This window comes from Hippopotamus amphibius, chromosome 1, assembly GCF_030028045.1.
Source record: "Hippopotamus amphibius kiboko isolate mHipAmp2 chromosome 1, mHipAmp2.hap2, whole genome shotgun sequence".
Lineage (NCBI taxonomy): Eukaryota > Metazoa > Chordata > Mammalia > Artiodactyla > Hippopotamidae > Hippopotamus > Hippopotamus amphibius.
In genome coordinates, this window is record NC_080186.1 from 81334544 (window position 1) to 81351884 (window position 17341).

The 17341-nt window shown below is 34.7% G+C and overlaps 1 protein-coding gene across 5 annotated transcripts in view; it reads left to right on the forward strand.

The window, feature by feature from the left end:
- Window positions 1-17341, forward strand: part of DOCK7 (dedicator of cytokinesis 7) — a 208065-nt gene that overhangs the window by 114939 nt on the left and 75785 nt on the right. For 4 of the 5 annotated variants that reach the window (XR_009050226.1, XR_009050228.1, XM_057717585.1 and 1 more), the window contains 4 exons: window positions 4871-5102; window positions 7944-8108; window positions 9822-9991; window positions 17065-17157. Coding sequence is in view for 2 of the 5 variants with exons in the window: in XM_057717585.1 (XP_057573568.1) it covers window positions 4871-5102; window positions 7944-8108; window positions 9822-9991; window positions 17065-17157 (660 nt within the window). In the remaining 3 variants the exon portion in view is untranslated. The remainder of the gene's footprint in view (window positions 1-4870; window positions 5103-7943; window positions 8109-9821; window positions 9992-17064; window positions 17158-17341) is intronic. The other variant, XR_009050227.1, reaches the window with a different exon arrangement.

A 17341-nucleotide genomic window follows, 5' to 3' on the forward strand; every position in this document is an offset into this window, starting at 1 on the left:
GTTAAAAATGTATAGTTTTGCAATAAATGCTGGAGAGGGTGCAGAGTAAAGGGAACCCTCCTGCACTGTTGCTGAAAATGTAAATTGGTACAGCCACTATGGAAAACAGTATGGAGGTTCCTTAAGAGACTAAAAATAGAACTACCATATGACCCAGCAATCCCACTACTGGGCATATAACCAGAGAACACCATAATTCAAAAAGACACATGCACTCCAATGTTCATTGCAGCACTATTTACAATAGCCAGGCCATGAAAGCAACCTAAATGCCCATCAACAGATGAATGGATAAAGAAGATGTGGTACATACATACAATGGAATATTACTCAGCTGTAAAAAGCAATGAAACTGGGACATTTGTAGAGACATGGATGGACCTAGAGACTGTCATACAGAGTGAAGTGAGTCAGAAAGAGAAAAACAAATACTGTATGCCAACTCATATATGGAATCTAAAAAAATGGTACTAATGAACCCTGTGACAGGGCAAGAATAAAGATGCAGATGTAGAGAACAGATTTGAGGACATGGGGTGGGGGGACCTGGGGGAAGCTGGGGCGAAGCGAGAGAGTAGCATTGGCATATATATACTACCAAAATATAAAATAGCTAGCTAGTGGGAAGTTGCTGCATAACATAGGGAGATCAACTCGATGATGGGTGATGACTTAGAGGGGCGAGATAGAGGGTGGGAGGGAGGGAGTTGCAAGAGGGAGGGGATATGGGGATATATTTATAAATACAGCTGATTCACTTTGGTGTACAGCAAAAACTGGCACAAGAGTGTAAAGCAGTTATATTCCAATAAAGAGCTTAAAAAAATAAAAATGAAAACATATGGCAATTAAAAAAAATAAAAATGTATAGTTTTGGAAGTTACCTTTTAAAGGAATCAACAAAATATCATTTGATGTCAACAAAAACAAATATTTTGCTTTTCAAAATGTTATTGACTTCATTTTGAACAATTAAATGATTATTTTCCCTAAGTTTCTGGAATATAGCAAAATAATTAGAGTTGAAAAACTATCATCCAGCTCATTTTATTTCTCATAGACTTAGATATTTTAAATGGAAAGGGTTCTTAGGGATCTACATATGTATCACTATATTTCTGGAATGTGCCAAGCTCTTCTCAGAGCCTTGTATTTACTCTTTCTCTAGCTGGAATGCTTTTTCCTTCTGACATTCATTTGACTTCTCTTCATTAAGGCTTCTCCTTACCTCAGAGAAGCCTTTGCTGGTGACTCTGTCAAACATAACAGCTCTGTCACTCTGTGTCGTCTTACTCTGCACTCCTTACTGCTTCTTACTGTTGCTTGCATGCTCTTGCACTTTTGCTTTCTCTCACTCTGTGTTTGTGTGTGTGTGTGTGTGTATGTGTGTGTACATATACATGCATTCATATCCTTTAGTTATCAGTTCTTTCCCCCATTAGACTGTAAGCTCTGTGAGGTCAGGTACATTGTTACCTGTGAAGGAAAGAGCCTGCCCTTCAAGTACCTTACAATGAAATAGGGGGAAATGCAAAAATAATTATAATACAATAAAACTAGTACTATGTTAGTTATATGAACTAAATCCTTTCAAGTACAAAAACAGTTGTCTGTTTTGCTGGGGACTGAGTTGTTGCATTAGTGAGTAGGCATTTACCATACACAGAGAGAGGGTAGACAACACAGTTGATAAAAAGCAAGTGCAAAGAGGCAGTAATCTGCTGAAGGAAGGGCAAATAATCTGGTGTGAATGCGATTTAAAGTGCGTGGGAAACCAAGATATATGAGCATAGAAGACCAGCTGGTGAAAGACTATGAAGGACCTCGAACTTAGAGTGGATGGTGATTTCTAACCTAAATAGTAAACATGAGGGAAGTAAATTGGGGAGCATACTAAGGGAAAGAAATTATGGGGCTATCATGAATTTATTTTTGAGTTTGAAGTGCCTGTGCACTTCAGATGAAGGTGTCCTATAGTCAGTTGTAATTAATTAGGAGTTTAGGATTGGGGATAACAGAATAAATGTGATAGGTGAAACTGTACTCGTGAATGTGATTTTCCAGGGAGAAAATGTAGAGTGAGAAGAGGTGAGTGTTTAAAATGGAATATGTGGGTTCTCCAATTTGAAAAGGGAAGGGGTGGTGTGCAGGGGTTTCCAAGGCCACCTTCAAGTTCCATGATTTTCTAGCAGAACTCACAGAACTCAGCATATAGTCATATTCACAGCTGTGATTTATTTTAGTGAAAGGTATAAAGCAAAATCAGATGAGGGGAAAGACATCAAGTCTAGAGGGAATAGGACACAGGCTTCTAAGAGTTTTCTCCTAGTGGAGTCACAGAGGGTAAGTTGAAACAGCATATGTGAAATGTTGTCTACCAGGGAAGCTCAGTTCCCAGAGTTTTTGCCATAGGCTTATCTCATAGACACCCTCTGCCTAACACATACCAAAATCCTAGTTTCGCAGGAGAAAAGCAGATATTGAGCATAAACCATGTTGCCTGCACAAACAATTTAGGTATAGTGAGCAGTCGCCTGTCAGTGGGAACCCTCCTGAAATCCAGGTTCCCAGGTGCCAGCCAAGGGCCAGCCTTGTAAGCAGGCCTTTGAAATGATAGCTGTCCTGAGCTTGCTGTGTTAACTCTTTCCTGCACAGTGAGGTGTGGAAAAGTAAGAAGTCACAGTGTCTCTATATTATGTTTTAAAACAACAGCAAGAAAGATAGCATATACATTTTATTTAGCAGTACACAGGTAGGTCCCAGTAAAATAATGCTCCAGTGGAGTTTCTACTTTTCTGTTATTAGATATGTCCTTTGTTTCCATAGACCATATTCTTTTGATAATGAAAAGGTTGACATTAAGGTATACTGTTTAAATATGTTTTTTCCCTTAATAAAATTATTCTTAATATCACATAATATCTTCTTAAGTGTACAAGTACATTATTTTTCATGTTTTTTTGAATCCTGTGATTGCTGTTAGTTTTCTCTTTTTGTAGTGTTGGTAATATATTTGTCTTTTACTCCTGACTTTGTTTTTATGGAGGCAGATATATGTATTGTCTTAATGTAACAAAGAAGGATTTGGGGTAAAAATATTTCACATAGATGATTTAGAATCTATAGAATGTAGGGAGGGTAGAGTAGAAGTGTCTAGTGGGTAGCACCCTGACCTTCACAGTCCTGATGACTGAAACTCAGAAGTTTATAAATTTTATAACTATGTAATATAACTTTATCATCTATTATAATCTTTTTTAAAGGATCAATTGACAATGAATTTTTTTATGATGTTTTGCTTGTAGCTCTTTGAAATTTACTGGCTATATAGTTAGAATTCAGTATAACTTTTTATTCATTTAAAACATATGAACTTAGGGCTTCCCTGGTGGCACAGTGGTTAAGAATCTGCCTGCCAATTCAGAGCACACGGGTCAGAGCATCCCTGCTCCAGGAAAATCCCACATGCCACGGAGCAACTGAGCCCGTGCTCCAGAACTACTGAGCCTGAGCTCTAGAGCCCGAGAGCCACAACTGCTGAGCCCATGTGCTGCTGCAACTACTGAAACCCGCTTGCCTAGAGCCTGTGCTCTGCAACAAGAGAAGCCACTGCAATGAGAAACCCACGCACTGCAATGAAGAGTAGCCCCCCGCTCACCACAACTAGAGAAAGCCTGTGCACAGCAGCAAAGACCCAGCGCAGCCAAAAATAAATAAATAAATAAATAAATAAATAAATAATCTTAAAAAAATAATAAAACATATGAACTTAGAACAATATTAAAATTATAAATGTGAAGCTGTTTAGCATTACTACCTTTTCTTAAAGTTTATTTTCATTGTTAACTAAGTAAAAGTCTTCCTAGAGTGTCAGTAGACTTTTTCTCACATTTCATTGGTCAGAACAATAGCACACAGTCATCTATAGGTATAAAGGAGGCTCGAAGAGCAGGCACAATACTGCTTTGAATAAGATTGTGGTTCAGTCAGTATAGAAGGAGGTTAGATAATAGCAGTTAGGATTTAGTCAGGATATGGAAACTGACAGCAATTTGAGTGGAGAAATTATGTGAATAAATAATTGTTAACCAGGTTAAAGGTGATTCACTACTAAATGGGTTAAAAGAGAATTCTGAGTGTAAACAAGATAGCAATTGCAAAAGTGATAAGGGAGGAAGGAACTTAGAAACTTAGAAGATCTTGAAGGATGAGAATCAGACCTCTGAGGAGAGGACACTGCTGCCACAGGAACACAGTGCCTGCCATGCTGTGGTATTGAGGAGACTTGGTAGAGGGCACCTGCTGTGGGACCACTGCTGTCCACATCCCTCACTGCTGAGCCATAATGTGCACATCTACTCACCACCATCAGGAAAGCAAATAGGAAGAAGATTCGCTTCTAACTCCTCAAGCCTAGCAGGCTGTTTTCCATACCCTCTGTTGTCAGAGCCTACCACAAGCCAGCTGACAAAGGACATATGTAGTTGGAAGAGTCTAGCTCCAGGATTACAAAATGTGGAAAAGGTGGTGGATTTGGATGGAGTTAAGAGGTAATAAATTGATATTGGGCAGAGGTATGTTACTAAGACACCTGCCATAATAATTGAGCTTTAAAACAATAAGGCAGACTCACAGTGGGGAAAAAAAAATCCTAATATCAATAGATTTTTTTGAGTAATCAATAGTATTTGAAGTGGCTACTTTATAATAATAGATGGGTGTAGATGTAGTATTTAATTGGAAACAATGTTTTTTTAGACTAATGTGTACTTTTTTGTATTATCAATTAATATGAGGTATCGGTGGTCCATAGTTTGGGGAATGTACAGAGTTATAATCGTCTAGTGCCTCTGTTCATTCTTTGTTTTAGGATCCTTATCTTGATAAGTTTTTTGCTCTGGTGAATGCTCTGGATGAACACATGTTCCCAGTCCGAATTGGAGACATGCGAATCATGGAAAATAACTTAGAGAATGAATTGAAGAGCAGTATTTCAGCATTGAATTCATCTCAGTTGGAACCAGTGGTCCGATTTCTTCATCTTCTGCTTGATAAACTGATACTTTTAGTTGTTAGACCTCCTGTCATTGCTGGCCAAATAGGTAATTTACCTGTGTTTGGGGAATCATGAAATTTATCATTTGACATTTCTGACTTTTATAGAAATAGAACCATGATGTCTATTTGGTATCTCTATAAGGACTGTGTTTGATTTGGGGCGGGGCGGGGGGGAGGGTATTGTTACATATTTGTTTCTAATGCTGGAAAATGAAAACTTTCTTTTGTTTGTTTCTATAAAATGTGTCTTATAGACCCTACCCAAATCATGAAAACAAATTTATTTATTCACTTACCAAATATTTATGAAGCACTTAATGTGTTCTATACACTGATAGACACTGACCAAGGCATGGTTCCTGATTTTAAGGATCTCATAGACTAGTTAAGAAAACATGCAACCAATAAATCATACTGTGTTTTACCTGATTTATAATTTACATTTTTCACTCATCCGCTCTCCTTTATTTAATATAGCTATTATTTTTCTTCATTAGTTCAAAACCTCTATCTTTTTCTTGTGAGTTGTTCTGGAAGGAGAGGTGTTCTTGTTTCCTGTCTTTTTTCCAAGATTTATCCCTTTACTTTTGCTAACGGCTTCCACCCAGATCCTGCAAAGTAGTTGAGCTTGTAAGAAATTCCAGCTAACTTGTTGTAGAAATTTCATATTAAGTGGTGGCACAAGGGAGAGGAGTATTCAACTCCTTGAGATTTTTTTAGGGAGACTTGTAAGTGGAAGTAATTCTTGGATTGAGCATTTAAAGATGAGTAGGATTTGACAGGTAAATAACTAGCCCAGGGAGATGAAACAGTATGTGTATAGTACACAAACAGATAAACTAATCTGGAAATTTCAGGGGAATTATAAGTAATTAATTATAAATTAGAGGGTTAGTGATTAGAGATGATATTGGTGGTAGGGGAGATGAAGTAGGGTCCTTGACACATTAGGAAATTGAACTATTATTCTGTAAAGAATCAATGGTCTTTGAAGGGTTTGGTCTTAATTAGAGAAGTAATGTGACCCAGTTTGGCTTTTGTAAGGATGGTTTTGCGTGGAGATAGATTGAAAGTGAGATAATCTAGAGGCAGGAAGACAGATTTGAAATCTTGAATTTTGTACAAAAAACTGTGTGGTCCTGATAAAAGACAGTGATAGTGGGATAGAAAAGAGAGGGTGGTTTAAGAGAGATTGAAGAGATGTTGTAGAGAAGAATGTTATCGAAGTCAGAGAAGGTTTTAAGAAAAAAAAGTTAACAGTGTTCATTTTTGTAGGTTGTATAAGTAAAATAATAACAGTAGTAACAAACATTTCCATAACACTTCCTTTGTGCCAGAAATTGTGGTATGTACTTTATATTAACGTATGGTCTTTACAACTCTAGGTATAGGTATGAATTTCATGATCTCATGAGTAAAATGATGAAAATACACTTAAAAATTTACCTAAGAATTCAAACCCAAGCAACTGATTCCAGAATCCCACTCTTCTTCTTACAGAAGAAGTGTCCACTGGTGAAATTAACAAGAATAGTTTTGGTCAAATAGTGAAAGTAGAAACCAGATTACAGAGAATTAAGTAATGAACAGTAGATACAAAAGGGATACAAAAAGCGTATACTATTTTGAGAAATTTAGTTAGAAGAGGAAGCAAGGTTGATTAGGTTTAAGAATGGAGAGATTTGAGCATGTTTATATGCTTTGAGAATCTATATTGAGGTGTGAAGGGTTTAATTAATGAAGTAAGCTTGTAGGACAAAAATGAAGGTGGATAGATCATTCTTATATAAGAGACGAACACTGCTTCCTTTGGAAAGGAAGTAAAAATTGTTTCAGATTCTAATAAATGTATAGTAAAAACTTCAGGACTTTGATGCTTTATAAATTTCTACTGTGAGATAAAAAGCAAGATTTGCTGAGAAGGAGTAAAGTGGACCTAGTTTTGAGAAGGATTCTGATGGTTTGGAATAGCTACTATGAGGAAAAGGAAAAGGAGTCAACTGGGAACACAGGTTGGATTGCTAAACCCTACTTAGGTTTCTCTGTCTCTAGTTTCTCTAGTTCTGTGTATATAGATTAATCTTCCTAAATGACCACTCCATCTGATTATTCCACTTTCAGGAAAACTTAATTGGCCTCATTATCTGTTCATAAATTCCTGTCTTGATTAAATAAATCATAAAATCTGAGGCTCTATTGCTCAGAATGGCTGTTTGGATTATCCATTTATTCATTGTGCTACCAGAATTTCCCAGTCTTCGCAAAATTCTTGTTAAATACTGGCTTGAATGGCTGGGTAGGTTTTACTTAGCCTGGCATTTAATGTGCTATAGTCTTACCTCAACCTGGTTTTCTACCCTTTTTTCCTTCTAATCCTTTTACAGAGTTACTCATTTCAGTTAAGTTGCTTATCAACTCTTTTCTTATTAAGTTAATATTTTTAATAATCCACTTTTATTGTTAATCTTTATTTTTTAAACAAAAGTAACATGCTTAGTGTATGGTATTTAGTTTCTCAGAGTCATCTTTAAAATGCTACTTCTCAAAGGTTATATACAAGATAGATTTTTTTTCTTACTGTGTGCTTTGTTTTGTTTTACAAAATAGTGGGTAGCTGTTTGATGATTTTTTTTTTGACTAAGCAAAACCACATAATTTTCATGTTAAATTATTAAAATTAGTTTTTTCTCATTTTGAGAAAAATATTTTTGATTCAGTTAATACAATATCATAAATAGATATAAAATTAATATCAAATATCATCTTTATACACTTACTGTGTGTAGTCACTATACTTAGTGCATAAGTGAAGGCAAAACCTTGATCTTTTTGGAACTTACAGTCTAAAAAAGTTAATGCAAAAATATTTTCCTCCTTCTTAAAAGTTAATCTAGGTCAAGCATCGTTTGAAGCCATGGCATCAATTATAAATCGGCTTCACAAAAACTTGGAAGGAAATCATGACCAGCATGGCAGAAACAGCCTTCTTGCATCATATATCTATTATGTTTTTCGCCTACCAAATACTTACCCTAATTCACCATCACCAGGTATTTTATTCTTCTTACTAAGGAACTGTCTTGCATAGATTATGTGTTCATAGCAGGATTGAAATAATCTTGTAGTCCATGGTGTGATGCATTTATTCAACAGCAAACATTTGTTGAATGCCTGCTAAGTGCCATGGACTATGCTAGGTACTGGAGTTAAAAGGATAAATAGGTTACATTTTAAATCATCATTATTTATACAGCTTCCTTTAAACTGAATTAGAGAGATCTTGGTTGAATTAATTTTTGGCAGTGAACCTTGAAAATAACTTATGTCTCTGGAAGCATTTTATCATTCCTTGTTAAGATAAGATAAATAGAATGTTGTATTTGTTATTCAGTGTGTTATTGAACATTAAAGAAGAAATAATCGTGGCTCAGTAGTTTCCTGATAACCTTGTGAAACCCACAATAATATAAAAGATTATCCTCTAGAAAAGTTCTGATCTCTTCATGGTCAATAAAATAATATAGCCTTTCTGAATATTAGAGCCCAAAGTAGTCACTCACTTGTGTTTTATGTGACATTGGTGGTAGTGGGTGGTGAGGGAGTAGTTTGAGTCACTCTTTAGTTGTTCAGTTGGTCGGTTAATGATTATGTTGTGCATACCTTTCAACCTGTCTACATATTTGTATGAGTCATCATTCATCACTAGTGATAATGGTAAGTGCTCTTTTCAAAGCTGTTGTCAGTGTTAACATTAATAGTGGTGACAAGTAATTATGACAATCACTCTGAAAACTAGGCATAATAGTAATCTAAGTTTTAACACATTTAATTCTTAATTGCAGAAAGAGAACTAATTGACTCTTACAGTCTTATTCATAATTTCCTATCTCGATTTCTAAAATTATAGTACTTGAGTCTCTGAGTATATAAGTGATTGTGGACCATATATAATGCTGCTCTGTTTACTGTTTCGTTCAGTACAGGATTAGAATTTCACAGATTTTGCAGAGTGTCTTTTTTTTTTTTTCATGCTGACCTGAGGATTATAAATTAACTAGTTGCCAGGTGTATGTCATTTGCCCATATGACACTCAGATTTCTTTAAATAAGAAAAATGGAGATACAGTTGTAGGGTATTTTATGTTCATAGATCCTGGCTGAATGATGGTGTCAGACAAAAAAGGGATTCTTTGCTTTTTTTGTATAACCGGGCTCCTCGGAGAATTAGCTTTAGTATATATTTATGTATGTATATTATAAAGATGTCATTTTGTTATAGTTAAAATTGTCGCTGATGAAGATAGTGATATAAGCCATAGTTTCATTTAAGAGATACTGGCAGTAAAGTGGCTCTCTCTCTCAGTGACTGTGTATCAAGAGGCAGAGCAGGAGGGTGGGAAAAAAGGAAAAAATATTAGCTGGAGCATTTTAGGTCCTAGATACCCTCATATATAAGTGAAGATAATGTTTGTATATGTTTCTTATTACTTTGGTTTTTTTTGGATATGTAATATATAATCATAGAAACATTGAGGAGATAATGATTGTACTTATAATTCACATGGTTTTGTCAGCTGCTGTAAAATAAATTATCTTTGTATAGCTATCATTAGTTCTGGAGTGCTTTGCTTATTTATAGTATTGTCATTTAGAAATAAAAGCAATTTATGATCTTTGTGGAATTTTGTAAAGTGGAAGAGATTTTTTCAGGTCCTTTCCTGATTATTTTGTTTAATTATATGCTATTTTACATACAACTCTAGGTTCCGGGGGTTTGGGAGGATCAGTGCATTATGCCACAATGGCTAGATCTGCTGTGAGACCTGCAAGCCTTAATTTAAATCGTTCTCGGAGCCTTAGTAATAGTAATCCAGATATATCTGGGACTCCCACGTCACCAGATGATGAAGTACGGTCAATCATCGGCAGTAAGGTAAGCTGAAGACATGTGCCTAATAAATTTGGTTTTCAATTTATGAACAAATGAGAAATGTCCAGTTGTTTTACTTTATTCTTAATTTTAAAATGTATTTAAGTTAGTAATAAGAAAGAAATTGTACGTTTCTGTTCTGTCAGTGAACACATAAGTGTTTGATGTTTCTATTAAATGTGCTTGCTATTGCAAACTGGTTTGTGCACTCTGCTCAAGAAAATCTGCCAAATTCAAAAATTTGTCCAGGGTGACCAGTCACATGATCATCATGTGAGAAATTATTAGATTGATTTTCTACGGGATTAAAAGAGACCTGTGACTGCCATGTAGTGGGGACATATTATTGACAAAATATGAGTCTCCCTTCTCCAAAAATGTCAAGAACAATGATTAACAATTAATTGGTTATAGAACTACATTTCACATGCAGAACTCTTTGTAAGGTACATCAGGATTAGAAAAATGTGATTTATTTAATCATGGTTAATGATTATCCCAGACAACAAGGGAGAGGCCAGCCAGTATAAGATCCAGTTATGTTTTATTTAAGCATCCATTTTTATTACCCCCCCCCCCCCAATATGCTTAAGGAACAAGTAGTCATTACCTTTCTGTAGTTAAAGTACAAAAATAACCCAGAGTTTGAAAATCAAACTGGAAAAAAGAACAACAAGACTGAGGCCAAGAAATCGCATTATGTTGGGTTTTGACCAAACCATTCTAAATGGATTTTTTGCTATTGGAAAGGAGGAAGATACCATTGTTATGGAATCATAGCCAACTTTTCTTTGACATTTTACTCTGTTAATTAGGATATAAGGAAGAATTAGTAAATGTGTTCTGGGGTCTATGTTTAACTCTTAGCCTGAACTATAATAGACTTTTTTCTTTTTTTTTTATGAATGATCTGAACTTGTTACCTGAAATACTTGAATATTGATCAAACATCAGAATTACTTAAATCTATTCATATAGTTACAGAAATTTTGCATTCAGAAGCTTCTAATAAACGTTAGCATTGTTCGTTTTAAAGTACCTTATAAGTAATTTTTAAAGTAATTTTAAGTAATAATTTCTCAGATCAAAAATATATTTTTTAAAGTAATTTCTCACAGATAAAAAAATATTTTGTAGCCTTATAATTTAAAGGATAAATTAAACATGAATTTCAATAACTTAAAGATCCAAATAGATGTTACTCTAAACAAACTTGCACTTTTTGTGAACTCTCTGAGAGAATCTTGTGCAGATGTATTTACATGGATACTGCAGAGTAACTTGAGTAATATAAGAACTGCAAAATAGAAAGCTTTTCTCCCCCCACATATCTTTCCATGTCTAGGAAAAGAAGGTTTTTTTTATCCTTGTCTTCATTCTTGATCTTTTCTCATTGTAAATAGAGGTAATACTTAGCATAATTTACTTACTGTAAATACAGTTCCTCAGTAGAATGAATCTCATTTGTGAATTATAAGACATTTTCTTATTAAAGAGCTACAGACACCATTTTCCTCACGGTGCTACTTTTGAAACATCTCTTAATTTCTGTAAGATTTGCATTATGCTTCATGTAGCATAATTCTAGAGTTTTCCTTTATATATGATGTATTTGATAGATTATAACATCACGGTTTAGAACAAAAGTGTACGTATATTGGAATGATTATTTGCCTTTTTTCAAGTGGTTCATAAAATGGGACATAATAATGATGTAAACTTGCTTCTGATATTATGATATATATAAACTTCTGAGAAAGCCATCATAAGACTTTGTCTTATGACAATACGGCCTTGTCCTAATCAAATTTTATTTAAATGGTTTTTATATAGTGGTTTTTTTTTTTGGTTTCATAATTTTTGATAGCTACCTTCATTTTGGACTATCATTTAGTCATAATCCCTAATAATAATGGTATATAATTTTATCTCATTGAAAAATTATAAGGAATCTGAAGTTTATTTATAGCTACTCTTCATTTATTCTGATTTTATTGGCTTGGAAATTCAAGAAACTTCTTTAATGATTTTTATCTTTCACTCTGTTTTAGCCATGGTCATACCCTTAGTCTTGTCATGATGGATAACCTTAATCCTCATAATCTCAATTTCATGCATCTGTTTTCTAACCATTAGCTCATATTTTTCTGTCTAGTACCCCAACTCCAGCAATTTCTCTGCTCTGCAACCTCTGGTCACTTGATCCTATGACCTTTTTACTTACTGTACCTCACGCCCTTAATGTTCTTTCTTCCAATTTAGCCAGCTTAAATTCCATGATCAGTCATTATAATTATTACCATTATAAACAAATGTCAATTCCCTTATCTTTCTCTCACTTTATTTTACTTGCTTAGCCAAACCACAAACCATAGTTGAATTCAGGTGACTGCCTGTGCATGTCAGCACCTGTGCTGCTAAATATGATTTGAGAAATGCCATGATGACTGGACTCATTCGAAATTAAAGGCCATGAACCTCAAGAGAGCCCTTAATGCTGTCAAGCAATTTTACTATATTTCTTTATTGCATTTACTTTCCCATTTTCCCAGAAAAAGGTTTCATGCCTTCTTTTGTACCTCAAACCCTCTAACAGCTCCGCACCAATCCTCCTTCTCACTTTATCTCCTACTTCATAAAGAAAATTGAGGCCATCAGAAGAAAACTTTTGTAACATTTGACCATCACATCTACCTACCCACTATCATCTACTACTACCTACTACTTAAAACTCTGCTATACATATGCTATCCATTTAAGTCCATTCCTTCTGTTTGTATACAACTCCCTTTCACCTACTCAAGATCCTCACTCCAGCAGTTCTTTCATCTCTCTCTTACATCATCAGTTTCTCCCCATCTACTAAGTCAACCCATCCACATACAGTCATGCTGTTATTTCTCCCATTAAAAAAAAATCTCCTCTCTAGTGTTTCTGCTGGTAGCTTCTTCGCCATTTCTCTGCCACGTTTTGTAGTAGAATTCCTTAAGAGTTTTTTCTGTACTTGCTATCTCCAATTCTTTTACTCCCGTTCTTTAACTCCCATTACTCTACTTCAAACATATTCCTTTGATCTTCCACCCTTACTGCCCTTCTAATGCCCCCAATGCTCTCCATGTTCTTAAATCTGAAAGTTAAGTCTCAACACTTGGCTTTCTTTACCTTATAGCAGCTTTTGATGCAGTTAAATCTCCTTCCTCGTTGATTTATTCTGTTTCCTTAGCTTCTAGGGCACTACGCTCTCTTGATTTTCCTCTTGCTTTACTGATTACACCTTTTGTCTCCTTTGTAGATTCTTCTTTTTCTGATCTCTTAATTTGGAAATGCCCCAGGCCTTTGTCCTTATTTATTGTCTTCTCTTGTCTTGTTTTCTCTGCTCTCTACACTCACTCACTTGGTGATCTTATGAAGTCCTGTTGTTGTATCACTGTATGCTGATATCTCACAAAAATTATATTTCAAGTATAGATCTCTCTAGAATTCTAAACTCAGCTGCCTTTTCTAAATCCTTTTGTTCAGATTTGCATGTATGTTAAAAGTAGAGCCACTTCTCACCACCTCTAGTACTGCCATTTGGTCTGAACTACGATCATCTTTTCCTGAATTAATGCAATAGCCTTAAAAGATGGTTTCCCTGTGTCCAACCTACACTCACTTCACAACATAGCAGCCAGAATGCTGCTTTAAAAACTTAAATCACAAACAAACAAAACTTAAGTTGGATTATGTCATATCTCTGAGCAAGATCCTATGACTGACTCCTTTATCTCCTTTAAGTCTTTACACAGGGGACTACCTTCTCCATGGGGTCTACTCTGACCACCTTGTTTAAATGTTTAAGTGTGTGTTTCTCCTCAGCCTTGTCCCGGGGACTTCTCATCCCCTTACTCTGTTTCTTTGACTCATAACATTTACTACCTTTTAATGTAACATATAAATTAGTTACCTGTCATGTTTATTTTTTAGTGTTTGTCTCCATTTATTAGAGTATAAGCACCATGAGGGCGGAGATATTTGTTCACTGATGTATCCAGAGCAACTATAATGTCCAGCATATGGAAGGTGCTCAAAAGATATTTATCCAATGAATGAATGTTAGTAGGCCTTGAGTATCTCTAGCAAGAGTTAAACAGCTTTTAAAAAATTGAATTATGCTTTTATTTCCCTCTTGTCATAAGGATTAATTAAATACTTAAAGATCTTTAGAGATTTGGTTTTATGGAAGTTTTGGTTAGACTTCATTTCCTAGTACAAAATGCAGAACTCCTAAAATTCAAAAATACTGACTATAGGCTTTTATTACTCTAGTGTCTATAAAACCGTATTTGTGAGACTTTTTTCATAATTATTTTGCCAAAACTGATTTTTTCTTTATCCTAGCAATGTTTTTTTAACATTCAGTTATCTAAATATACAGTTACATCAGATTTGAATTTTATTGCTTTTAATCAAATGCCAGTGCAATTTTACCTTGATAGTTTTTTTCTAATGCATCATCTCCTATTTTTTCACTTATTTTTCAAAAACTGAGAGCTTACTGTATGCATAGCTTACTAAATCCACTAGGCTGAGTATTTGTGGGTATAAAGCCAAATCTTTGTATTGAAACATGAGTATTGATGTCAAGTCAAATACACTGTGGGCTTTATTCAAGGAAGGAGCCTGTCTACATGTAAGGGACAAAATAATAATGTTACAGAGATTTGGCAAAAAGAACAAAAACATTTTCATGCATATGTACACACATCTGATTAATCTCTTCTGTTAGTTGGAGATACGTAAACATAGTTATATTAGTAAATATTAGTGATGAATTTGCTTAACTAAGGACTGTTTGATATAATTCTTAGCTTTATGACATTTAAATTATGGAACTAATTTGCTTTACAGATAAATTGGCCACCGGTTTTCTTTAAATAGTTAGTTTTGACTTGATGTGATTATAACTGCTCAGAGTCTTAGAATTGTGGATATAATGTATAATTAATGGCACAAAGAGATTTATTGTTTATTCTCACATTACCCGTTAGCATGTGCCTTAGTTTTAAAGAAAATTATTAAGCAGGAAGTTAAAAAGTGAACTTAAAAGTACAGCAAAGTTATTGTTTTTCTTTTTGTAGAAATTTATGGTAGAGAGAACATAGTTGTAATTTTGCAGAAATTAGATGCTTGTATTTTGTTACTTTTGTGACATGAGTAGTGACGTAATTTGGGAGACTGAAAATTTTTGTTTTAACTTATCTGAAAAATGTATTGTGTGCTGATTTGCTTTTATTTGAAATAATATAATGGGGTTCTGAGGAATCTTTATTAATACCTCATAAAATGGTGTATTTTATTTTAAACAAATCTACTGATTACATAATTTTATGAGTATTTGAATATTGCCCAGTTTCCTTTGCTAGGAAGCATTTTAAAAAAAAACATGTATGGCAAGTTTTTATTAAAACTACTTTTTAAGAGTTTACTATATTTGAGGCATTGTATTCAGTGATTTACTCCCATTATTTACTTTGATGTTTACAATATGAGGGAGACACATCATTATTCCTAATTTGTAGCTAAGAAACTGAAAAAGAGATCAGGTAACTTACCTTAGGTGTTACAGGTAGTAAGCAGTAGAACCTGGATTTGAACTTTAACTCTCATCTTACACATTGTGTCAAAAATGAGGGGAAATAGGTTGTTATTGTATCATCATTTCAACTTCTCTGTATTTTTGGAAAAAATAAGGAAAAAAGGAGGAGAAATATTCCCCCTAAAAGCTAAGCCCTTGAGAGCTAGTAGTTTGTCTTCCCTCCTTCCTCCTGCCCTCTCCTTCTCCCCACTTTTCCTCCTTCCCTCCCTTTTCCTTCCCCTTCCCTTCCCATAATATTGATGCATGGGCCGGCCGCACTCGCAGAGATTCTTATTTAACTGTTTAGAGGTAGGGCCCTGCACGTTTGTGGTGGTGGTGGTCCTTAACCTTCCCAGGTGGTACGAATGCCTACATAGAGTTGATTACTATTGTTTACTCTTTTCTTTTACCTATCCTTCTTTGGTGCTTTCTGGTTTGGGTTCATACTCAGGCCCTAATGTTTTTAGTTGTCATGTTGTCTTTAGTAGCCCTCTAAAAATCTCTTACACCTTGCTAACTTCTGTTAGTAGATTCCCAGGGCCCAGCCCAGATTGCTGAATCAGGATTTCTGGGGGTAGGGTCCAGAATCTGAATTTTACATTTCAGGTGATTCTAATGATCAGTCAGTTTTAAGAAACTGAGGTAAAGCCTCAGTTCCCTTTACCTGGGATCATAATAACCTCTCTCAGAGAAGACAGACGTAATCCACTTCTGGTCATACACATTAATAGTGTATTAAATTAACTTCAAATTAACGATAGTGATGATGAAGATATAATTCCTACAGACAGCCCCAGCATAATGTTTTTCCTTAAAATTTTTATATAAAATAGTAGCCCATTATGTTTAATTTCAACAAGCACAATAAGACTGAACAAAACTCCAAATCTACCATCATTTTTAGAAAGGAGCAAATATCGGGCATCTTTTTGTTTCTTAAATTTTTACTTAATTTTTCTTATTGGTCCCTAAAAGAGGAGGCAAGTTCAGATAGAATTATGGAGTATTGCTACACAGAAGTTTTCATTTATGACAGATGGAATAAAATTAAAGTCTAAAGACAAGATTGAAAAGTTTTTCTTCCGTTTTTTTGTTTGTTTTTTCTTTTAAACCCTAATTAAAATTAGAGGAAATTGTTGCTAGCTTGTATCATCTTTAAAGAGAGTTTGGGGGGGATGCTGCTGTGGAAACTTTAGTTGTTGATACTTCAAGGTGATCCCTTTACATAAAGAGAAATTACCTTTAAATGCTGTACTTAATTTTCTTTGTGATTTTTAAAATATTATGTAATAAGATAATTTTGATGAACTAATATTCTATAGATGCCTAAAAATTTTGGTTGCTTTAACAGTACTAATTAAAAACATGTTTGCATTGGAAAATCTGGATTTCTTTAAGAATATAGCATGCCACATGTAATATTTCTTTCCTTGCCAACTGCTTTCTATTATATGCTTAGGGTTTAGATCGCTCCAATTCCTGGGTTAACACTGGTGGTCCAAAAGCTGCCCCATGGGGATCCAACCCCAGTCCAAGTGCAGAATCAACACAGGTGGTGTTTATATTAGAGGTTTCTTTATTGGCTGCTGATGTTTCCCTTTAGAACATTACTTTTTAGTATATACTGTGATTTCAGTGGCTTGCTTGTTAATCATTAAAAAGTGTGTATTTTTGTTTACTTAGCACATTTTCCAACTGCTATGCATGAATACCACCAATTGCACCAGTAATACTCT